The sequence below is a fragment of the Numenius arquata genome, chromosome 10, assembly GCF_964106895.1.
Source record: "Numenius arquata chromosome 10, bNumArq3.hap1.1, whole genome shotgun sequence".
Classification (NCBI taxonomy): Eukaryota; Metazoa; Chordata; class Aves; order Charadriiformes; family Scolopacidae; genus Numenius; species Numenius arquata.
In genome coordinates, this window is record NC_133585.1 from 4,833,250 (window position 1) to 4,857,521 (window position 24,272).

At 46.3% G+C, this 24,272-nt stretch overlaps 1 protein-coding gene across 3 annotated transcripts in view; it reads right to left on the reverse strand.

The window, feature by feature from the left end:
* Window positions 1-1,516: 1,516 nt before the first annotated feature.
* Window positions 1,517-24,272, reverse strand: part of SORBS1 (sorbin and SH3 domain containing 1) — a 79,658-nt gene continuing 56,902 nt past the window's right edge. For 2 of the 3 annotated variants that reach the window (XM_074154410.1, XM_074154411.1), the window contains 12 exons: window positions 22,365-22,450; window positions 20,645-20,812; window positions 19,148-19,194; window positions 17,624-17,738; window positions 17,399-17,524; window positions 16,498-16,692; window positions 13,888-14,607; window positions 12,480-12,596; window positions 6,745-6,804; window positions 5,920-5,978; window positions 4,534-4,646; window positions 1,524-3,740 (listed from right to left, as the gene is read on the reverse strand). In XM_074154410.1, the coding sequence (XP_074010511.1) occupies window positions 3,673-3,740; window positions 4,534-4,646; window positions 5,920-5,978; window positions 6,745-6,804; window positions 12,480-12,596; window positions 13,888-14,607; window positions 16,498-16,692; window positions 17,399-17,524; window positions 17,624-17,738; window positions 19,148-19,194; window positions 20,645-20,812; window positions 22,365-22,450 (1,874 nt within the window). In that variant the 3' untranslated portion in view covers window positions 1,524-3,672. Of the gene's footprint in view, window positions 3,741-4,533; window positions 4,647-5,919; window positions 5,979-6,744; window positions 6,805-12,479; window positions 12,597-13,887; window positions 14,608-16,497; window positions 16,693-17,398; window positions 17,525-17,623; window positions 17,739-19,147; window positions 19,195-20,644; window positions 20,813-22,364; window positions 22,451-24,272 lie in introns of all 3 variants that reach the window. The other variant, XM_074154412.1, reaches the window with a different exon arrangement.

Genomic DNA, 24,272 nt, shown 5'->3' on the forward strand with positions numbered 1-24,272 from the left:
ATCGAGTTCCAACCCCCCTGCCCTGGGCCGGGGAGCCTGGGCCAGTCAGCAAGTGGGGATGAGGCAGCTCATCCAGGTGCTGGCCCTACAAGACACGGCCATGGACGATTCTATCACAAGGGACACTCTTGCCTCCGCAGTCCCCTTTCTCGGCTTCCTCCTTGTGCCCGCATTAACTTGTCATTTCATGGGTTATTTTCCTTCTGAGGTACAGGCATCCGGACTATTCATCTCATCTCTTATCAGAGGGCCATCAGTCTTCCACCACATCATTTCACATCTCCTGGCGGTGAAGACAGCAATACCAAGAGCTCCTTTCCTCTCAGGTGGGGGGGATTTCCAGGGGGCTGTGACACACCGATGGGTCCTTTTACCCTCTCTACATGCCTGAATTCTGCAGTCACAAAGGCATCTCTGCCTTGTTCCTTAGCAAGAATATGAGGATAAAGACACGAGTATCGAGGTTCAGTAGCTATAGATGAGTCTCTCTTTCTCCCCAGCCTGGCCACGACACTGTAAAGCGAGGGCTAGCGATGCCGGTGACTGCAGCAAAGCGGTGGCCAGGCTGCCCTTTTGCTTTTTATATAACATAACCCCTGAAACTGAAGTTTGTGCTTCCTAAGGATGTGAAAACAGCTCGAGGCTTTTGCTGTCCTGTTAGTTTGGTTTTCGGTCTGGCTTGTTTATAGTTGGACTTCCTAAAATCATTGCGAGTGCAGCCGTGACACGCATCTGTCTGCCTGGCCATCCGGTCGCATCGCTGCCGAGTTTAAATCTGTTGCCTCAGTCCCAGGTGGAGGTCTCGAGGACATTGAACTCCTCGCGAAAGACCAGCCCTTTGGGATGAGCACGGCCCTGCTCAGGCAGCAGGAGCCAGATGTGTGGAGGTGCTTTCATGGTGCTTGTGCATCTCCGAGCCCCATGGAGCCCTCCCTGGGGCAGCTCAGCTCCGGCCTTCCCTCCCTCTGCTCCTGCGGGGACTGTTCCCTCACACGAGGGACAACCAAGAAGCCCCGGCTGGCTCTCCTGCTACAGGGTTGGGAGACATGACGTGTTCACCACAGACTTTTGACCCAAGCCAGGGTTAAAAATGACATGTAAACCCAGCATCAACTGACATCCCTTCCCACAGAAGTTGGCATTTGGGGTGTCTTGTCCTACTTAACCTGTGTGGTCTTCTCACCCGAGACAGAATCGCAAAGACCCCTTGTAAAACAGTGGACTGGGGTATGCTCCTGAGCTCCAGGTCTGCATGGGTGCCACAGCAGCTGCACCCTGATCCCATGATACAGTGACATCTGTGCATAAACCAGCTTTTTCTGTTTTTACACCTTGGTTTCTTCAAGAAAAATGTCCCCATGTGCCTATGGCTCTGGAGGGACAAGCGGTGAGCTCAGGTCAAGTCCTGAGGTGGATCCTGAGGTGCAGGACACTCGGGAAGCCCACAGCAGATACCTCCTGGATGGACACAGCCAAAGCCAGCCATAGAGGGGCACTAGTACAAAAGTGCATTGCTACAGGAACAGCGGGAATAGACTTTATTTAATAATTTGTACAAGGAACACAATAGTAATTCAATAGTTCCATTTATTAATTGTCAAATAGTAATCCACTGCAATAAGAAAAAATCAACACAAAAATAAGTTGCGGTTTGTATGTGTGTGTGTGTATGTGTGTAACTTAAAACGGCAAGAGCAAGAACAAAATTAAACCTTTAAATGAGTATGTTATATACAGTCAGTATCATCATGTTACTTCGCTGGATAGATTAATTTGGTGTTATCCAATCAATAGCAACAGGCCTAAATATTGCTGCAAATAACTGGAGGGCAAACCCAAAGCAGAAAAACAAACCCATAAATAAGATGCAGGATTAAAGGTGACTCCTGCAGAAAATAAACAGTGGTGCTTTGTGTCATATCTGAAACCCTTTCATAATGGATATTTTGTGCTAAAACTCTTTATGTGAACATACATGGAATTCCATCATTTAAATAAAAGTGGAAAAAAAATCCCAACCTTTCACAACTGCCTTTTTTTTTTCCCCCTCCCTTCACTCAATGTGTTTAAATTACTTTTCTATACAAGGTAAGTACATTGTCTGTACAAAGTTAAATATACATATTTACAGTCAAACTTCTGAGACACCGAGTCTTCTCTTCCGCTGACCGAGGCGGAAGACAAGCCTACCTGATTTCAAACCCAGGAGCATGGCTAGTTTATCAAAACATTGCAAGTCGTGCTAACAGTTAGTTGTAGTTACTCTTAATAAATCTGTATAAAAGCATCAGCATAAAAATAGGCATTTTATATTATTAAATACGGCTTATGACAAAATAGCAATCTAACCCTTTGCTATTTGTATGGTAACTGTAGGAAGCAGAGTCTGATAGAACCGGTTTTGTTTATGCTTTTTCTTAATAACAAAATGTCTATCAAAAGAGTATTCATAGTGGATTTACAGGCAAGCAGACAGGCAAGCCCTGTTTGGTTTTTTTTTCCTCAAGGAAATAGGAATCTATGTAACTGGTAATAACTGCTGGGAACAGCTTTCCAAATTGATTAGACTGTTTTGTATGCCTAAGAGGCAGCCAAAATGCATTTATGTATTTATTTGAGACCTACCATCAACGCTGTAACCCAAAAGAAAACGAAAAAAAAGGCACCCTCAGTGATATGTTGCTTGGATTTATCTGAGCCTCTAAGATTTAATGCCAGGGAGGACGCAAAGAAGAGTAAGCTTCAAAAAGTGTGCGATCCTTTAGGGCCAGCAACGGGGCGGGAGGAGCAGAGAAAGCGAACGGCCGTAGGACTCGGGAGCGGGATTTGCTCTCACGGATGTTCTGTTTATTGGTTCTATTCTTTGTGCAGATAAATGCCAAAGCCAGGCTGATTTCTCTTTAAAAACCAGGACTCGGTTTGTTTTGATGCACACAATACACTCACACACACACACACACACCCCCTGCACAAAAGAAAAAAAAAACAAAAACAAAACCCTGCAGAGACGGGTAATGCGTTATTAAGGGTTTGGGATTTTTTGCGTGTTTGCATTACATTTTGGCTGACCTCTCTGGATTAAACCACCAGTCCCAAAGCTCCTTTTCCACACAGCGCTCTGCAGTTTAACCATTATCAGCTCTCCTCTGCCTGTGCCGGCTCTTAAGGTGCGGGACACCAAGGGAAGGTTTTTCTATGGAAGTGGAAGGCAGAGCAAAGTGAGTCTTCAGCGAGGCAGGAGCCGGGCAGAAATCCTGGCTTCCCTGGCCCTTGCCCGTGAAAGGCAGCAGCTGCAGGGCTGCTTTCTGCCCCGAAGCACTATCCTACCGCAACACGCAAACAAAACCTATACCGTGTGCTTCCCTGAAGCCTTCTCCGAGGTAAGTGCTCCATACAAATTAAGATTATCACCAGAGCTCTTGCTGGGGAGGGGGAGAGGAATACACAAAGGCAGCACTGTAAACTAGAAACTGTCTCTTCAGCAAACAAATCACACCCTGGATCCGTGGAACCAGGGCTACACATTCAACTCAATACTGTACCACATAACCACATCCTCCTGACACGTCTCCTTTCTTGTCTATTACATTCATAAATTGTCTCTTTCTTCGCTGTTTAAAAACACCATCTGGAAAACAACCCCATCGCTGTGGCGGTGGGAGCGCTGTTATTTTACAGGTAGAGAAGCTTCACGTAGTTGCCTGGGAAGGTGCCGAATTGCCTTGTTCTCCTGGACGTACCTGTCGCAAAATAAAACACAGGGAAGCCAGAGTAAGATGGAGCCGTGGAAGGAAGGCTCAGGGGTTTACAAAGGCAGAGGTGGCAGCCTCTCCTGCCTGCAGGCACTGCCTTCTGAAACTCAATAGGAGTCCTGGTCAAAGAGCCTTTTGGTATGGATGAGAGGAGAACTAGTTCTGCTAAGAATCAACTTGGGTCTTTTAGCAATTATTAAGGTGCTCCTGGGCCTACAGGCTGGGAGCCAAACTCCTATCAGTGTAAATGAGCTGATCTCCCTCAAGAAGAGATAACAAGCCTGGATTTGCACTCTTGAGATGGAGAACACTGTCCAGGCTTGCATTCTTTGAAGGTAAAAGGGCTAGATTTTGCTAAACACGCAGCTACGGATGAGGCTGGATTTTCAGGGACTGCAGCTCTCATTCACGTGTTCCCTTCTTCCCCTACTTGCCACTTTTTGTCACTTGCCACAGCTCCATCAGCTTTGAAAAAGCTACAGAGCTCCGGTTTTCCTTGTTTCTCTCTGTTGCTCTGCCATCTGCGTGAGCAAGAAGGATCAGGAGGAAGCGGGCAACAGGGAAATTAAGAAGAGGAAAAAGGGAAAACTAGAGACCTAGCAAGGAAAACAAAGCTCCACCCTGCACCCCAATTTTAATGTTCTTGGTGGGAAAAGATGAGGAATTGTGAAAAAAGTAGAGTTGATTTTGACCCCGCCAATGAAAGCAACTTCCAGACGCTCTGCGAAAACGCCCACCTTCGTCTCAAAAAGCCCTGCTGACGGGAAAGCGTCACACTCACCCACAAACCAGCCGTCGTCGCATTTCTCCATGACATCGACAATGTCACCATCCCTCAGTTCCAGCTCATCATCGTTCTGAGGAGTGTAGCTGTAGAGGGCTTGGTAGCTAACTCTAAAACCAGAGAGATACCGCACGTTAGTCATTGGATTCCCCCGCCACCCCTTCAGAAGGAGACCTCTCCCTTCCCCTTTCTAATTCCTATTATATTTTTTCAATGCACTCTGGACCCGTGTTTTCCATTTGAGAGGTGGAAGCCAACTGCATTAAATTGGCTGTTGTCACAAGGCCGTGGCTGTAAAAAGCGTCCCGTCTGCACTGTGTGGGATATATGGAGAGCTCCTCTTTCCCTTTTGCCATGTCATTGTCTCCATAGACTGTAACAATCAGAGTCTTCCGAAGGTGCAGCACCCAGAGAGTGTGTGAGCACAGACACCCTACTGAACGCAAGGCAAAACCTGGATACACTCAAATCCTGGGCTAAATGAGAATCTGTGCCCTTGCCTAGGCACTTGGTGGCAACGTGAAGGACTTCAGAAAAAGATGCTGCCAACTCTACTGCACCAAGGTTGCCGCGTAAATCATAGCTGAGGAGTTAACGGTGCAAACAAAATCTAAGGTTGAATTCTGCCCTGAGATAGCACTTGCACCAGAGGCAGAACAGTTCCTTCAGAAAGGAACTTTATGGAGTGGAAGCAATCTCCAGGCAAATTTGGGGAGGCCTGCATCCCCTGGCTGTGGGGAGTAAAAACAGAGCTGATGCGAGACTTTCCATTCTGCTAGAAGTGGTGGAGGACAGCAAAGACTCCTTTCAGGACTTCAGTCCCCAGCAAAAAGTGCAGGCTACCAGTCTCAAAACCACCAGTGAAAGGCCCCACCCAGCTTAAGGGCAGGTCCAGGTTTAAACCCACCGGATAGCTTTGAAAATCTCAGCCTTGGTCTCTCAGATCATTCAGCCACCAATTCACCCGTGGAAGGGGCCAACAAGGCACTGAATTGCTGGGACTGCTCGCTGCACTGTGAAAAGCTAAGAACAGGGGTGAACACACTGACTCATGCCATATGAGCCAGTAGATGTTAATCTGTCTCCATCTTCAAGATACAAAGATATGGAGATAGTCTCCAAAACCAGCATGAATCAAGTGCCCAAAGGAGACCCAGTCCTGGATCATGAGGTCATTGTTTCAGGTGCTATACAGACACAAAGGTCCCAGTTTTAAACTATTCATTATGATGGTGTGGCTATTTTTGATTTTTTAAAGAAAAGCAGACACTTTCCCATAATTCTAATTTAACTCCTGAAATGCTGAAGCTTTCACACCTCCCCACCTTCACCAGGAGTCAGAGAGAAGGCCCCCGGAAGAGACGGGAGCCAAAAACGACTTACGTGTCTCGTGGTGTTTGACTCCTGTCAGGGCTGGCTCCTTGCTGCTGTGCTTGAGGTTGCTGAGAAATGATGAGAGATGGTTTATGGTCATTAGAGGTCACCTTGTGGCGAGAGTCAAGAGGCTGAGCAATAGTACTGCAGTAATGAACAGACTTTTCTGCAATGTTTATGATCTCATTGCAAACAGCTTCCTGCGTGGTAGGCAGCATTGACATCCAAGAACACCCAAAGAACAGTCAACAGGGGGGAGGGAGGGGAAAATATAGACAAGAAGAGATGGGACATTCCAGATGCAGCACATAAGTCCAGTGAAAAAAAAAAAAAAAAAAAAAGAGTTGTAGATCCAGGTAAATATCCAGGTAGTGGAGTGCAGAAGGGATCCAGGTGTAAGCATGGAAAAACAGGCAAGATACAGAAGAATTTGGCATTTAGTTCGAAGATTTGTAACAAATACATATGCATATATATTTTTCAAAGCAGCAGCATAAGAGTTTGCAATTAGTTATGCAGTGGCACCATTGCAAATGCTATGAAGTCAGTTCAAGAATGCAAGGCGGGCTGCTCCGTTCATGCATTTTTGCTTCGTTTAACTTATACCCAGGGTCTGGCAGCACAATTAGCCCAACCTCTCATTGGCTATGAATGTTTTTTCGAAGTGCTAAATTCCCTTTTTTTTCTGTTGCAAACAAAACAATATATGCAAACAGATAAATATGTACCTACTTCGCAGCTAAAAATGGTGCTGGCATTTTATCTCTACTGAGGTGTTACTGCCTGGGTGAGGAGAGTCTAGGACTACACATCTGATTTAAACAGTGGCCTTACCACATAGCTCTTTTCAGACTCTGTGAGATCTGGTCCAGCTCTCAATGAATGGTGGGAAGGCTGTGTGATCACCAAGCAAATGATAAGGAAGACATTTTAGCAGATGTTATATTGGTCAGAATTAACAACAAAAAAAAAATTAAATGGAGTGCAGACAACAGAAGAAAATGAACAACTCTTCCCCTCCCCACCCCAACACCACGCTTCTTGGACAACAAGGTCTTTCGTTTACGCAAGAGACATTAATGCATCTGCGCTGCAGCACACAGAATACTGCGAAGAGAAAAGTGACAGAAACAGAGTGGAAGGTTATGGAGACACCGCGACAACCAGAAATGGTACACAGTGTCATACTGCATTCCTGTAGGGGGAAAAAAAAAAAAACAAGGACAGAAGCACATACTTGAGAGCATCAAACTTGAAAGGACAAAAGCACGCTGAGAGGAATCTGCTGCTGTTTTTAAAAAAGTCCTCAATGACTTTGACAGAGGAGAGAACAGTAACTCCCTTGGCTTCTTAAACAAAAACAGTTCAGGTCCTCGGAAGGCACAATCATAGAATCATAGAATGGTTTGGGTTGGAAGCGACCTTAAAGATCATCAAGTTCCAACCCCCCTGCCCTGGGCAGGGACACCTCCCACCAGACCAGGTTGCTCAAAGCCCCATCCAGCCTGGCCTCAAACACCTCCAGGGATGGGGCAGCCACAGCTTCTCTGGGCAACCTGTTTCCCACCAAAATTACTCCAGCTTGTACCAAGCAAGGATCTGAGCTGCTCTGTTAATTCCCATGACGGGGCAGAGCTTCAGGACAGAGGAGGCCCTGACCAGAAAACCCAGCTCCAAACACCACCACCTGAAGCTCCTGGGCTCTGCCCAGCCTCTCTCCCCACTCACACCTCTTCATGGGGATTCACGTGTCCCAGGGTACAGCAAGGAACATCAGGGTGTTAGGGGTTGGAGGTTTGATGGGGAAGAGGAAGGTCACTGAGAAAGTCAGAGGTCCAGAGCCTGCGTTTGCATGTGTTTTGCATATTCAAACACCCACTGAAAGGAAGGGCCATTCTGTGAGCAAATGGGGTGTCTGAACCAGTGTTGGGTTATCTGTACTACCTGCAGGACTTTGCTTGGCAAAGCGGAGATGGTAAGGTATGGAAGATCACCATCCTCTGTGATCATTTAACACAATATTCAACCCAAATTCCAAAGGCCTCAATATTTTTATGCTTTCCCTCCTCCTCTTTATTCCCTTCAGTAAAGGCTGGCTTTCTCACGGCATCCAGAGACAAGAGCAGAAGCAGAGGATAAAAAGATTTGTGACACCTTCAGCCCAACGGTGCTCAAAGAGTTTGGAGAAGCACAGGGTGATGAGCTCATCCATGACTAGTTCCCGTTCTCAAAGCTCCTCCGAACCACATCGTGGACCTCTGGAGCTGTGCCCATCATTGTATTAAAGCAAACCATCTCTTTCCTTGAGGGCTGTGACCCACTCTAGGCCAACCCAACCCCATAGCAACTCCTTTGTAGTCGGCTCTACTGTCTGGAATCTGGGATCACTGCCCTAAGAAACAATGCTCTGTTACCATGTATATTTCTATAGAGAGGAAATGAAATGTAAGTTGGATGGGCTAATTGCAGTGGAATTCGCATTCAAAGCATTTACTGTGGAGCCTGAAATCGTCACAGGATTTCTGGAAGTCATTCCTGCCTGTCTGTCATCAGCCCTCAAAGGCCAATGGGATAACTAGAAATTTAAAATGAATATTGTGCAGACAAACTGGATGCAGTGCATCAGATCTGATGAGATCAGAGCTACCTCAGGTGGTCAAGTAGCTGGAGAAACCAATTTCCAGGCTGAGGTGAGAGGCAGCTGTAAGAATGGTATCTTTTTTTTAATTCAAGAAAGTGCTTCTCTGCTCCATACTAATAAATTGACTGCTGGAATTGCTCCATGAGCTCCTCAGATGGCATGGTCCAATTCTCATTGATTACTCCTACCCCCCTCAGCCACACCACACACTAAGACCAAGTGCATAAACTTCAGCAGGTGCTGCAGTGTCTACATCTCCATGTCATATGTGGTACAGTCAGTCGTGAAGCACAGCTGGCCACTGTTTCCACCTCAAACAGAGTTTGAGGATGGATCTAAAGAGCACCACAGGTTTGTAAGAATACCAGAAAAAGGTTCTACGTTAGGAGCCTAGGAAAGCCCTGAGGCAGGTTTCATAGAATCATAGAACAGTTCAGGTTGGAAGGGACCTTAAAGATCATCGAGTTCCAACCCCCCTGCCATGGGCAGGGACACCTCCCACCAGACCAGGTTGCCCAAAGCCCCATCCAGCCTGGCCTTGAACACCTCCAGGGATGGGGCATCCGCAGGTTCTCTGGGCAACCTGTTCCAGTGTCTCACCACCCTCACAGTGAAGAATTTCTTCCTGAGATCTAATCTAAATCCCCCCTCTTTCAGTTTAAAACCATCACCCCTCATCCTATCGCTCCACTCCCTGATCAAGAGTCCCTCCCCATCTCTCCTGTAGCCCCTTTAGGGACTGGAAGGGCCTCTAAGGTCTTTACTGTTAGGATGAAAGATGCTGGGGCTACTCCATAGTGCTCTCCCTGCTCCTGGCCAAGCCAAGCATCATCAGTGTGTCTATCCATCGCAGCCCTTGTTTATGTGTCTTTTTCCATCCTTTTCTGGTGGAAGTTAAGGGACTACCATAAGCAAAAGGAAAGCTAAGTAGAACAGACGAGCAGACAGACAAGACAGACAGACAAATCAGTAACGCCTCAGAGAAGGGCAGACGTCAGCAGCCATGCTCCCACATGTGAATGGAGAACCACGAGCAGGGAGGACATCCCAGCCCAGCCGACATAAAGAAGGAAACCTCTGCACACACCAAGCCCCGGCTCTGGTGGAAGCCAGGGGAAAGCTGGCCAAAGAGTTCTCACAAAGAACACTGAAAAGGCCTCAGCACGGAGCAGCCTGACCTAAGGGCTGTGAAAGTCAATGGAAGGACTCCCTGGCCCCTGGATCAGAAGCTGAAGGTCATGTCTACAGCATCTCCTATGGGGAGCTTGTACCCTCTGGCTTGGACAATGAACGTGTTGGGTAGAAACCCCACCGTGCTGAACATGTGGAGCAGCAGAAAAGCACTGGGGGGGGATAAAAGCTTGTCTTGGGAGATGGTGCTAAGTAATGGACATGCCAAGTGAGCGTAGCTGGTCTGTGCTGGGGAGCATGGGGGCTGAGCATCCTCCTCACACCTCTCCTCTCTACCACCGCAAAGAGGGTGAAATCGCTCACCATTCCACCCAAGCGGTTTTGTACAAGCAGAAAGGAGCAGACAGCCCCCCCACCGACATCCCTCGCACCACTGGGTGATGCAGGGACCCTCATCCGGCAGCTCCTGCCTTCCCCACCCCACGGCCGCAGCCTGGACCCCCGGGGGCAAAGCCGCTGCACTGCTCACACACTGGCTGGCACCACTGCTGACCATCACACTGTCCTAACAGGACCTCAGAGTGAAACAGGAATTAAAACAGAACATTTCTGAGTGTCCCCTGAAACAAATTAAAATGATAGATTACCTTACTGCTTAATGTCATATTTTACTGAATTATCTATCAAGTTATACTTGAAATACCTTTCATATGCTGTGGGCTCGTTCTTTTTTCTTTCTAGTTTGGACACGGAAACTAAACAAAAGCAATCACTTCAGAATAGCTAAAAGAGCCACTGTACTTTATATAGAATCAGAGAATTGCCCAGGATGGAAGGGACTTTTCAGATCATCGAGTCCAACCGCCAACTTAACACTGACAAAAACCATCACTAAACCATGTTCCTCAGCACCACATCTACCCATCTTTTAAATACCTCCAGGGATGGTGACTCCACCACTTCCCTGGGCAGCCTCTTCTAATACTTGATAACCCTTTCAGGATAAAAATTTTTCCTAATAACCAATCTAAACCTCCCCGGCACAACCATTGAAACCATTTCCTCTCATCCTACCAAGAACACAGTCCTCATCCCAGCCTTCTACCAAAGGAGTCTTAAACCTGCAAAAAAACCACTGGGTCAGAATTTCATAACTGGGCGGGTTCTCTCTAATGAGAAAGAAAATTAAAATTCAAAATGGTGGAATACCTCAAACAGCAGGGATGGACAGTAATGGAAACAAAACCCAAATGTAACATCTCATTTCCATGTCTACTCAGTGCTTTTCTCATGTGATTAAAGTCAATGAAAAGATGACAGATTTTTGAAAAGGCCTCCAGGGTAGCTGTGCTGAAGCCATCGGCCTCTGTGTGGGTCACCCAGATAATGAGAAGTCATTTGCACACATAAATAGCGCTCCTGTCCCCTAATCAACTGTAGACCCAGAGCTGGGAAAGGAGGTCAAGACTACCGATAATGTCACACGCAGTTTTAACTTAACACTGACAATGCTCTGATTGTCAAGGCATACAAAATATAAATTTTGGCTTAGACTTCAGCTGCAAAGAAAGGCCAGAGGGTTCTATTACAACCAGGTGCAACACCCGAAATAGAACTAACTGTGTGCCAGTCAGCACTTGGGAGAAACATCCTTCCCTAAATGTGGCTCTTTGCTCCTGGTCCTTTGAATCGCACGCACCAGCAGGAGGGAGCAGACAGGCCAACACAGAAACCTTCTGTGGGTTTTTTAACACAAAGCAGAGGATGTATCCTATTGGACTCGAGTATTGAAACTGAAAGGGAAGCAGGAGGTGGTTGTCCAGTAAAAAGTTGTGCAAGCTCACGGCCGGAGGGAAATAAGGTGAGGAAAGGTAACAGGAAAATTTCAGGATTAAAGCTGTATCTCGCTCTCATAAACTGACCGAGAAAATAAGCAACATTGGCAACTATTTTCCACGCTCATCTGGCACGAGCCTGCCTGGTTGACTGACCAAGCCAAAGATTGCTTCCCCAACACCCATCACTACAAACTCAGTCCAGTTTTTGCTAATTGGTAGCTTTCTGTTTCAAATATTGCCATCTTGTGGAAGCTGCCGGGAAGATCAATGAGACACCAAGCAGCTGCAAGTACCGCTCATTCCCGGACCCTGGATGTTCCCAGCCACAGGGTGCTGAGGCCGAGTCGGTTATCCTGCACAGACCCTACTGCATCCCTCCTTAAAGATGTTTGCAGCACTCAGCAACAGAGCTGAGAACCTCTTAATCCCACCTGAGAAGGCTGGAACAGGTCCCTGACATGGTGGACACCAAGTTGTGTAGGCCTTACCCCCAGCTCTGAGACACTCAGACCCCGAATCCTGATCTCAGATGGTTAAACAAAACCTGATCCAAAGTATCTCACACTGCATCGCTCTGGCTAACAAGGCCACCAAGACTGCCCCATAATGCGATCGAGCCCTAGGAACTCAAGGTCAGAACTAAACAAGCCCTGGGTTAATCCCCTGGAGGAACAGAAAATCAGTTCCTCAGCTGGTACAAACTGGCAAAAACCCAGACTTGAGCTACGTGCATTTGCACCAGCTGAAGATTTTGCCCATACCTGCCCTTCTGCACAGCCTGGAAGTAATTTTAATTCTTTTTAATTTTAATTCTTTTTAAATAAAAATTCTAAATTAGGTGACAGGAGAAACATCTTACCTGTGGAATCAGTGAATGGCTAAACAAGCATATGACAAAACAATGGCATGGCATGGACACAACTCTAAGTAATGGAAGAGTAATCAGCAAAGATGATTACCTGTGGCTTATTGACTCTGCGTGTAAGTCTGGGAGGTGGCTGTGTTGTGACAGTAGAGGAAGAGAGGGCATAGGAAGAGAGAGGAGCAGATGAAGAGAATGCTTTTGAGTCTGCAGACTTTTGAAGAAAAGAAAAGTTGGTCAGCTTAGCACACACTCTCTTATCACAATCACTGCTAGTGATAAGAGCATCTACTATCCAGTAAGTTTGATGCACACACAGCAAACGTAACTCCATGCAAGGGCAAGTGCAGTTTCCCGTTGGTTTGTCAGAGCTGACCACCTCATTCTGTTTCAAACATGCAGGTTATGCCTGTAAAATATGCTACTAAAAATATATCCAGTCTTTATGCAGCCTTCAATACACTTCTGGTTATGATTCAAGCAGAAATCAAACGATTTGTTGTTAAGATTTCCCAGTGTGAAATGTGTCATGTTAGAAACCCTAGCCCCTCGTTATTTAACGCTGGCAGATGGAGTATGTCATGGAGGCTATCGCAGGGCATCCAAGATGGTATTTATAAAGCTATGACTTTTGAGCTCCGCAAACTTCCACTCTTACACAAGATAGCATGGGGCTGCTGTAATGTATTTGGCATTTGTAGCACACAACGGACCCCAAGTCAACTAAGAGCTGGCAAAATAAGGCAGATCTCCTTCACCCAGACTGGGGGCAGAAGGTGTGTTGTAGAAGCTACTGCAAGGTTCCCCTGTGTTCCCTCTCATTGTGACATACAGCTACATATAACTGAAAACTCTTGGGGGAAAAATATCACTGGGTCTAGTTCTCATTTGTGGGTAGGCTCTCTCACATCATTTTGGAAATGCAAAGCTAATAAATTCCATTCAATAAATAGACAACAATCAAGCCTCTCACATCCCAGACTAAAGTTCAGTAAACCACAGGCTCCAGGATCAACAGGGGACAACTTTTGCGATTCCAGGAGCCAGGCTGACATTTACAAGGCTTTTCAGTCCTTGGCTTTAGGAGGAACAAATAAATCCTATCACCAAAGATGATCCATTGCACACTGGAAAATCTTAGGATAGCAAGGAATTGCCTGTGTTCTCACAGTGAGGTATATGGACATGAGGCCTATGTGATACTTTCATCTGACACATCTAGTAATATCTGGGACAATCACCTCATTAGACATGACCAAATGAGTCAGTCCTGTGTTCTCTCTTATAAAATAATTTTCATTATACTGCTCCTGAGCACTCTTCTAAAAACTTTTTGATCTGCTCTCCAGTGAATGCCACTGGTGACCCCTGGGAGAAGGTCTTAGGATCATCAAAACGACATGTGGCAGCCACTGGCTCTGCCTGGCCAGCAGAGCAACACAAACCTCAGCACACCATTTAAAATCAGGGATTCAGAGCAGCACACACACATGCAGGAGAAGTACCTTCTTTTCCCCGCTTTGGAACCTTCCCAAATCACCTTTCCTCTCGCCTCTTTTCTCTGTTTTACCTCCCTGCACAATAGCCATTAGCTCCTGACACAACTGGTTGTCCTCAGAGGAACCCACGGGTCTCTTTTCGGGGCTCACACGCATGTCTAGCTGAGATGGTTTCAAGCAGCGCTCAACAGAGATCTTGGGAAGAGCGTGAGCCCCCTGCTCGGGGTCACTGCTGCCCTCTCTAGCCTTTTGGAACCAGGCTTGGCTGCTCGGAGCAGCTTGATGCTGCCCTGCGAGGACGCTTTCGGGGCTCTCCACCCCCCAGCGAGGGGAGTTGGAGTAGCTCACGCTGGGAGAAGGGGAGCCAACAAACTTTTCTTCGCTCTGCGGAGCGGCCTGATAGGAACTGCGAGGTCTGGAGGAGTAAGAGGGCAACGGGGATTTAATGGACCTGGGAGTCGAGGAGCCAGAGAGGTAAGAATGGTGGAGGCTGACCGTGGGGGAAGGACTGGCTGCGGCAGAAGGCGAGAGATAGTCAGTGTGAGGGAGGGAGGCTTCAGGCGGAGGAGGCAATGGAGGAGTTATGGCAGGAGTGGTGCTCGGAGACACTCCCACGGTCAGAGCAATCCACTCGGAGGTGACCGCCTGCACCTCTGGAGATAAAGCGCGGCGCGCGAAAGGCAAAGGCGGAGGAGTTGGTGTATGGAGCAGCTCAGAGCTGGGAGACTTGAAGGAGACAAAAGTAGGAGAGAAAAAAAGAAAGAAATGAACAACAAAAAAAAAAATAGTAAAGGAAAATACAAAACGACCGAGCAAAAGTAAATGGAGAGAGGGCGAGTGTGGAGAGGAGCAGATCTGTGACCAAGCATGGTGCATAGGTTTTCCACAGACAGGTACATCGTGTTGGAGAACGTGCTGTCCACAGCTACTCCAACCATGGAGTCCAGTCTGGATCTGTGCTGCTAATACCCTTCTCCAGCCTTTGCCAGAATCCCAGACACAAAATGACTTGTGGAAGACCTTAGACATATGCCCTAAGTCCCTCAGGGAGCCGGGGAAGCCACCATCTACGATGGCAGCATGTGGCATTTGACTGGCCTGGCAGTAATAGCTGGGGCCCCAGCAGCTCACACCGTGGGCCCAGTTGGAATTCACTGCTTCAGGAAATTTTGACTTTATCCAGCTCTTGCAAGAGCAATGCCTGCCCCTGAAGAAACCTGCATTGCTGAAGCCGTGGAGGAGAAATGGATCAGAAAAGCCAGCCGTGGCTATTTGGTCTTTAGGTGATTAAAGTAGGTTCTGTTTTCATAAAGGCAGAACTCACGACTGAGCTCTGCCCTCAGCTATTACCACCAGCCACATCAGTGAGATCAGCTACTGATCGGAGAGTTTCTCAGTCCTCTGCCAAGTTAGGCAAAAAAGTAAGGGAGAGAATTAATTTACTAGGGGAATAACAAGGGAAACCAAAAAAGGGTGGATATAACCCCTTCCATCAAAGGGAGAAGCTTGCAGAGAGCTGGTGGCGGACAAGCCACAGCTATGGAGAGACTGCCAAGCTCAAACACAAAAGCTCAGCTGAGGTCCACTTTGACAAGCAACAAGCCTTTCCTCTTTACAGTGGCTGAGAATAAAAACACTCCTTCTACGGAAGATCCAGACAGACACCAGGCATGAGCCACAGCAGCCTTTCCCATCCATCCTGTGCCGTATATCCCTTCCTCCCGAGCCCAATTCTCCACTTTTGCTCCTTGCAGTCTTGACCTCAGAATGACCTTGCTTCGGTCCCGTGGGCGAGAAGGGGATGCACCAGAACCTCATGGCTGCGACCCAGACACGTATGCTGACCCTCAAGCATGAGTACTTGCAGAATGAGAGCAAAACAAAGGGATTTAGAGACTCACTGCCTGCCTGATACGTTTTCCATGGGAAACATTCTGGGACCCCCATACAATTACCTGCTGCCATTTTGATTTCTAGTTTGAACCGCAGTATGGTTTATAGGGAATCTAATATTCATGGAAGATCCCAGACTGGCCTGCTCTCAAAGCCTGAGTTCGTTTAGCACCAATTTCAAATAATACAGGCCACTCTCCTGATCCTCTCTCCCAAAACCTTGGTTGCGAGCTGGGACGTCTAGAAGTATACAGTTTGATTCAAGCTGATTGGGATCAACATAATGACACCTACAGACTCTAACAGTCTGTGATGCCCTTTTAATAGTCATCATAAAAAATTCAGTCATCACGGTGAAGGTCTGTAAAATGTAAATATGCACTCAGGAGGAGCTGCATCATCAATTCATTCCATTTCTGGCAGTGAAATTTATTCAGGTGGCTGTGAACTGTAGCCCTTTCAACCTGGCCTGAATTCAAGCTACGGATTAGAGATGAAAAGCTGAGTCTCCAAATCCCCAAATGACCCGTTCATTAACCTTTCTGGTAAATGAAACATCACCTTTTTCCTGCAGTTGCAGCACACTGCAGGGAGCACATGGCTTTTACTGGGCAAAACACTAGTCTTAGCTACAGCTTTTTTCAGCTATTGCTTCTTGCACAGCAATGGCAACGTCCCTCTGCTCTGCAAGGTGCTGTGACTGGCTGCATCTAGTCCAAATACCTGTGGTGAAGCTGTCATGCTGCGGTTAGGGGAGAGGGACATTGGCGGGTCAGGGTAGTCGATGGCATTCTTGACCACTGGCCGTTTGAGCACCTCCACGTAAGTGACAGGGAAGATGCCTTGGCGACTGGTGCCAGAGATTCTTCCTTCATACCAGTTTTCATCCACTCGTCGAATCAATGTGATCCTTTCACCCTATGGGAAGGAATAGTAACGTAGTCCTGACTTTAACATATTTCATCATTTAATTCCAAAGCAGCTTACATTTTTAATCTTGCTGCAGCTGGCTTAAAACGATCAGTCACTCTCAGCCTCCCCTATTTCCCAATTACGTGGTTCTAACCCTAACCTCTGTGTGGGAATGACATTTTTCAGTTCAGGGAAGGAGGAAATGCAGATATTCTGCTGTTGACTTGGGCTGTCTGCAGACTCAGTTACGTTCACTTCACATCTTCAAGACCCTACTTTCTAAAGCCAGTTAAAAAAATGGAAACCAGCAGTTTCAGGCTGACCATGAGACTCTCAGGGGTACGAGGTGTACAGGGAGTACACACAGGTCTGTAGTTTAAACTAGGTCTCTCTATGCTCTCTCCTGTTTTTCTGGCAAATGAAGTGACTTCCAGAACCTTAATATAAACTGCAAGCCCCACCTTCAAGAGAAGACAAGACAAGACCTAATCTGAGCATCAAAACGGAAAGCTGGTTGAGATGGGGAAATGCTTCTACTTAACCTAACTATGGCTGACTTTGCTCTGAACAGCCTTTACACAACCCATTCCTGTCCCTTCACTCTGCAGTCAGGTCTAACCAGTCACTTCAACACCACAGAACCTCGCTTGCCTGTGTGAAAAAACCTCTGCATTTGTCCAGATTCAACTCATCAGCACAACAACAGTCCTACCTTTCTGAAGGACATTTCCACTTGGGTATCCCCGTTGAAGTTGAACTTCGCAATAGCATCTCCATATTCCAATACTTGCAACGGTGATGGCTTTTTGGGCTGAGCTTTCTCCGCTGGTGGGAGGAGCTAGAAACAAACAAACAGAATCAAATGAGTCACATACGAAAAGCCCACAAACTGGTCGCTGGCAGAAAGGGAGTGAGCACCTCCAAGGAAAGCAGCTACCTCTATGTATGATCGTGGGAAGATGCCAACTCTGCCATGGTGTTCGCCTTCATACCAGTTCTGGTCAATCTGCTTGTAAATGTAAACAATATCTCCTTTTTGCAGAGGAAGCTCCCTGTTAACAATACAAGCACTCCATCAGAACTCCACTGGAGAACAGACGTGTACCTTTGCTGTCCCAGCAACACCTGGGTATGAAGCTCTGCATCAACCCTGTTGATACAAATCATGCTCCCACCCACAGTGAAAGCTACATGTTGAGAATTACCTCGTTCATATCGAGATGTTCAGGGCTCTCTTACTCTTTGGCCATCCTCTTAAAAAAGCTGGCCTAAGAGGGCCCTACTAACCCCACACCCTCCAGCAGCAATGGGGTCAAGCTCAAGCAAAGCATGTCACTGGCTTCCTTCCACGTTGGATATGGTGAGCAGTGCTCAACTCCTGTTTCGAAACAGGTCATGTCACAAGTGCCTTGAAAGGAGACACATGATTTTAATGGAAGCTAGTTTGCTGATTAGATGGCCTCCTCACATACCAGTGTGGATTCTGCAATGATTGCACTTCTGGTCAGCCTGTGGTTGTGCAACCACTGACCTCACCTGGGCTAACAAATGGGATTTCAATCTACAGTCTTCACTGCTAAAATGATGAATGTCTGCAGCTTGAGGAACTCCCACTGTGGACAGCTTGTAGTAGGCTCATAAACCTACTACTCGGATCCCCACAGGAGAACAGCCAACCCAGCCTTTCCTAACACGATTTTCACAAGCTCTTCTTTACTTTTGTGTGGCCCCCTGGTATTTTCTGCTCAAGGGACACAACATTTACACCATACATCTGCCTCAGTTTTATTACAGGTGCTGAGATGCTGTGTAAATCATTACAAATCATCATCTATAAAACATGTAACAAAATATTCTCAGGACACTAGCACCTAAGAAGAAAAACTGCAGGTCCTTCACTGAATTCTGTTCTTCTTTCTCCCCCTTCCTACCAATGTTAAAATGAGAGCTTCTCCAAGCTCATGCAGAGGGAAAGGCCTTCCAGGCCTTCTCTTCACAGCAGTATTCCCCAAAAAACCTGCCCAGTGCTGTGTGATTCACCTGAAGGACCACAACAGGGTTTGGAGGTACAACAAGGCCACCAGAAACATCCGCTGGTGTATCCACACCGGCCAGGGGAGCAGTGACCAGTCTGCACCCCTACAGGTCCTCAATCAGGAAAATCCTCAGTCAAGGGCCCACCTACCTGCCCTTAAAGCTAGGCATCTGTTTAAGTCCCTTGCTGACTTTGGGCTATGCTTAGCACAGTGAAAAGGATGCTGCTGTTCTGCATATCTATGTTCTTCTGACCACCTGTATGAATCTGCAAGACTCGTATTACTTTTCCCTGCCTTACTATGGACACTTTTGCTTTGAGCTGCTGGAAAGACATTCCCAAAACATGAATCCAGTTTCACAACCCTTCATAAGTGCTGCATCCTAGGGGAAAAAGCAGAGGAAGACTACTCAAGGCTGTACTCACTTTAGCGTCTGTGCTTTAAAGTCAAACTTGGCTCTAGCAGGTCTCATCTAGAGATCAAAAAACAAAATCAACACATTAAAAGAATAATTAGGTTTTCAACCCTCTTCTGAGGAAAAGCACCCAAACTTCTATAGCTAAATTAGTCTGGGGAAGAAAGTGAATGCAGGTATTCTGCTACAAGCTTGTGTGCAACTGGTACTACGCTCCAAATATGCTGGGTGGCTCTCTCCCACCAGGGCAAAAAAGCGCCAACTTCTGGTATAACAGTAATTAAGAGCTTTACAGGAAATGGATTTAACAGCAGTAAACTTTTAAATGTCACAAACCCTGTTGAATGAAAGCTGCCTCAGTAACTACAGTTACTGGGGCTCCGGGACCAAATTTCCTTTGACATGTGACTGAAAAAGCAAAATTTACTAGTCAGGAAAAAAAACAGTAGGATTTTATTTGATGTGGCTCTTACTGATTATTACCTGGCCCGGCTGAATCCTGCAATGTGCCCCATGTATTCTGTATAAATTGTTAGGAAAGAGACAAAGGTGAGGAGGAAATATGAATAAATTAAGGACATGTCTAAAAAAAAAAAAAAAAAAAAAAATGTCTTCGGTGGCCATAAAGCCAAAGAGGACATGAACAGCAGGCCTGGGCTTTAAAGTTTGATTTACTTGGCTGAATGGTCGCAAAATATTCAGACAATTTTAAAGTCATTTTAAAGTAACAGAGCTTAAAATAAGAAGTAGTCGCATTCACGTGGCACCAGACCATTTTGAAACTCCACGAAGGGCAGACGAGTGTACTCCATCCACACGGCGACCACCTCACCCACCGCCCCAGTGCAGCACCTCTGGGGAAGCAGAGCCCCCACAGCAAGGGGGCAGGAAAAGACATTTGGGCCAGGACACCTGGACCAGCATCCAGCCCTCGGGAAAACTGCCTTGGGCCCATGGGAAAACCATCTACCTCCTCCTTTGTCTCTTCCAGAAAAACTGACCAGGTCATACGCGGTGAAACATGCTGAGATTTTTCCCAATTGTTTCTAAAAGATATCTTTCAAGAGGAGAAGAAACAATCCATTTCTAAAAAAAAAAAACCTATGAGACAGTCACATGGCCAGGATCAACAAGGCATGAAGTTTCTAAGCGTAAGGCACAGACAAGAAGGCGATGTAGCAATATGAGGCAAAAGATGTAGAATGCCTTGGATTGACTAAAAGTAGCTGATATTTAAAGGCATGCATCACAGATGTGCACCAGCAATTCTCAGCAGGCATGCTTTAACATATGCAGCTTGGTCTAGAGATATCAATTAATTTACCAGGCACAAGAGTCAAAGCAGTTCTAAATGAAGCCAGAATGGGAAAGTGGGAAAAAAACAAAACAAAACAAAACAAAAACCAAACGACATTCTCTGAAGAGCTAATGTCGGCCTAAAGCACAACATTGTGAGAGGCAAATATCGCTTTGGGTCAAGCAGCAGACTGAGGTAACTAAAACAGACCTCTGACCCAGATTTCCTCTTTGCTGTATCGTCTACATTTAGGAGGTCCCCAAACCGCTCATTAGTGATAAACTGATGGTGCGTTGGAATAACCCCTGTGTGCCTTCTAGCTGCAATATCAGCTTCTTCTTGCTCACGTTTAAGCCGTCTCTGGTCCTCTAAAAGTTTCTGCCATAAAATCGCATAAAATGGGCAGTAAATCATCTAGTTAAAGGCATTCAAAAGCTGCCATAAATGTGACTTAAATAAAATTTCTGAGGTCACTGGGATTTTACAATACAACATAAAATACTGATTCTACTAACTACACAATACCCTTTCATTTTGCAAGCACAGAAAATACATCAGCATTATTATGGCATAACTGAAACCCAGCTCATACAGAGGATCTGATCCAAAGCTGATGGAAGTCAACGAGGAGTTTTTCTAAGTTTTGGCCAGGTCCCGGGAGCTTCTAAGAAGCTTGTTGATAATGCAGAGGGCTGATCCAAGCCCCCTTCAACCAACAAGGAGTTTCTCGCATTGACTTCCAAGAGACCTGAATCAGCCCCACTGGTAAGTTCTGAGGCACCAAACTCCCCTGAGGTTCGCAAGGAGCTTGGGACAATCCCCAACCGCCTTCAGGTATCAGGTTCTCTCATACATCCTTAAGGCTCATGTAATACTCTTTGTAAAATACAGTAAATAAACCCCAAAGAATTATTTTGGAAGTCTCCAGCACACTAATGGAAACATGCATTCTTGAGTACCTGGGCAGAAGGATTCTTCTGCCTTTTGAGGCTGACTTTAGGCTGAAGAGTTCAGCTCTGTGCTAACTCATTTGAAGTCCTAGTGAACTCAGAATTTTGCTTTTACATGAGTTTTCATGCTGGATTTAGAGGTGGGGGGATTACTAACTATTTTGTGGAGAAGACAGCAAAAATATATTTTTCAGATATGAATTAAGAGCAAGTTTTACCATATTTCAAAGCACGCATAAACATTATTTGAAGTCAGAAAGTTAACATTAGAAATGTAACTTCCCCCGCCCCAGGCAGTAAAAATTAACAGCTTCCTGGAAAGCAGTAATTTCATAAATTCTTTCATTCAGCTTGCATATAGTCAGTGCTGAAAAGCCTGTGTGGCTTTCCTTTGATTTCAGCTTCTCCCCGTGTTGCCCAGCCATTTAAAAAAGGGCTTCTGTTGTCAACAACTTGGGACCCCGTAAAGAATTCTAGTTTGCATGGGGGGGGAAACTTCAGGCTTTGTGACAGCTTAAAATGTCTTACATTCGCTGTTCAAAACCTGAGGATCCCCACAAGAAAAATACCCTTCTCACCAGTTTGATTAATACCAACTCAAGTGGTTTGCTTGGAGAACAATAAAACCTTAACTTGCTTATAGAATAAACATTTCATCTTTATCTGCGAGTGCTGGGGTGTTGTACCACATCTCACACACGTCTCCAACCTTTTCACATTCTTTAAAGCCCACATATATCATTTTGTGTAACTGATAAGAACTATCGGGTTCATTTTATACAAAAGCCAAACTGGACTATACATTATACATTAAATCAGTGGTAGTATTAAAATTAAAACATACTCCTTCCAGCTTGTTGCTCTAATTTCCAATATAAATAGCCATGGACATACAAACTGTCCTTATATATGGCTGAATTCTGTATTTCTTGTATGTGGATCAGCTACAACTGTTATTAGGCCATAAAGGAGGGCATTACCTCTTTATCGTCATGCCGTCTACGGATGATTTCTTCTGGAGTTTCCATGTAATCAACTGGTGCAAAATGCCTTGGTGATTCTGAATCTACTTCGAAACAACATAAGGAGGTTAAAATACAGATGGATTTATCTAGCATAACCAGAAAGGAAAAAAATAGATATTTTTAAACAATTTGTTTCCATTATGACAGTAAGGATTCTCAATTGCCATCGACCAAATTGCCAATCAGATGTTGATAATTTATCCATTTTCATTTTTTTCCCTTTTGGGCTGTACTTGTGAACAAAGATTCAAAAACAGGGAGAAAATAACAGTACGAGAGAGAGTAAAGACATAGAAGGACTTTGTGAAGAAAAGATTCGCTGCCATCAAAGTATGATTTGGCATTTTACTGTTGAGAAAAGTTTTAATACACACGCACGCACACATACACACAACTAGACCTTGAGAAACTGCTCCTTGAAAACAAATCATCTGGGTTTGTTTTATATTCCCACGTGTGCAAATGATACGGAACTAGAAATATCTCATGTTGAGATTCTTGCATCCCGGGAGTTGCTTGGGAGACAAACTGAACCCGATGTGATTAGAAAGGCAGCGGGAATCGTTTCTCAGAAGTGCAGCTGTTAACAAGTCCTGAACAAAAATGCTCGGCAAGACACGCAAAGGACGTTAGACACACGAGGGGAAAAACCAGGGAGAGAGTCAGGGGATGCAAAGGTGAGGGGGGTAAAAATGCAAGGGTCGTGGAAGAAAAGGGGAAGAAAAGGAAAGCAGGGAGACAGATGAAGGGACACTGGAAAGAACACAAAAAGCCACCTCCTAGGTACGTCCCAAGTTCACTTTGCGGGTTGTTGTTTGTGTCCAGGCTGTGGGAGAGGGCATATGGAACAGGGTTCCCATTGTTTAAGGAGTCAGGAGTGTCAGCCCGGCCCATGAAGCTATCTCGGCTAGATCCCACGGTGGGGAAGTAGCTAAGCCTCTCCACAATGTCAAAGGAAGACAGGCGCCTGGGGGCTAGAGGCCTGCTTCTGGAGCATAGTTGGTGCTGGGAGTGGTGGCTCTTGTCTCCTACAACCCCCTGCAGCTGTATGGGGTCTTCTGGGTTCTCGGGGCTGGGCACTGCCGGGCTTCCCGGGCACTCTGGGGGTGGAGTCCTGCAGGATTTGTGTTGGAAGGGCTTTTTCAATCGGAAGGGGAGCGGGCTCATTAGGTAGACATTTCTGGGGAGCACATGTCTGTCCCCATAGACATCCCCTTTGGAATCAGGATTCCTGGAGGCCTGCTGCTGCTCGTGCCTTCGGATGGTGGTGAACCTGGTGTAGGAAGCTGGGCACGCGCCTTTGCATCTGTTGATTTTATGCTTCTGAGGCCCATTGAGGTTGCTGCCACTGCTGCCACCGCTGTCATTGGATGCATTTGAGAGGAGATCTATCTCATCTGTGCAAGCTGAAAGCGTGTCCATAGGGATGGCATCGCTGACGTCCGAAGCCGTGTCCTCCACGTTGCTGCAGGAGCGGGAGGATTTGTCTGCCAGGCTGGCAGCATCCTTCTCTTCTTCATGTGCTTTTGGCAAATCCAGAAGAAACTCTGCAGAGTAGGCAGAACTCAGACAAGTTTTAGACTGGAGAGAAGTGGTGAATTTGTTTTGTCCGGTGGAAAAGTCAAGGGAGGGCATCGATCGGGATCTCTGGATCAGCTGCTCAAAGGCACTGATACGGGAGGAAACGGTGTGTTTGGGGATCTGCTCTGAATCGTCTCGATTAAGGCTTTGCTCCATCCTGTCCTTTGCTTCATTCTCAAACTGAGACGCAATATCCCTCACGCTGCAGGAGGAGACTGGGCCCAAATGGATCCTGGACCGGTTGATCTGGTGCATGTCTTTATACAGCATCGTAAACTCCAT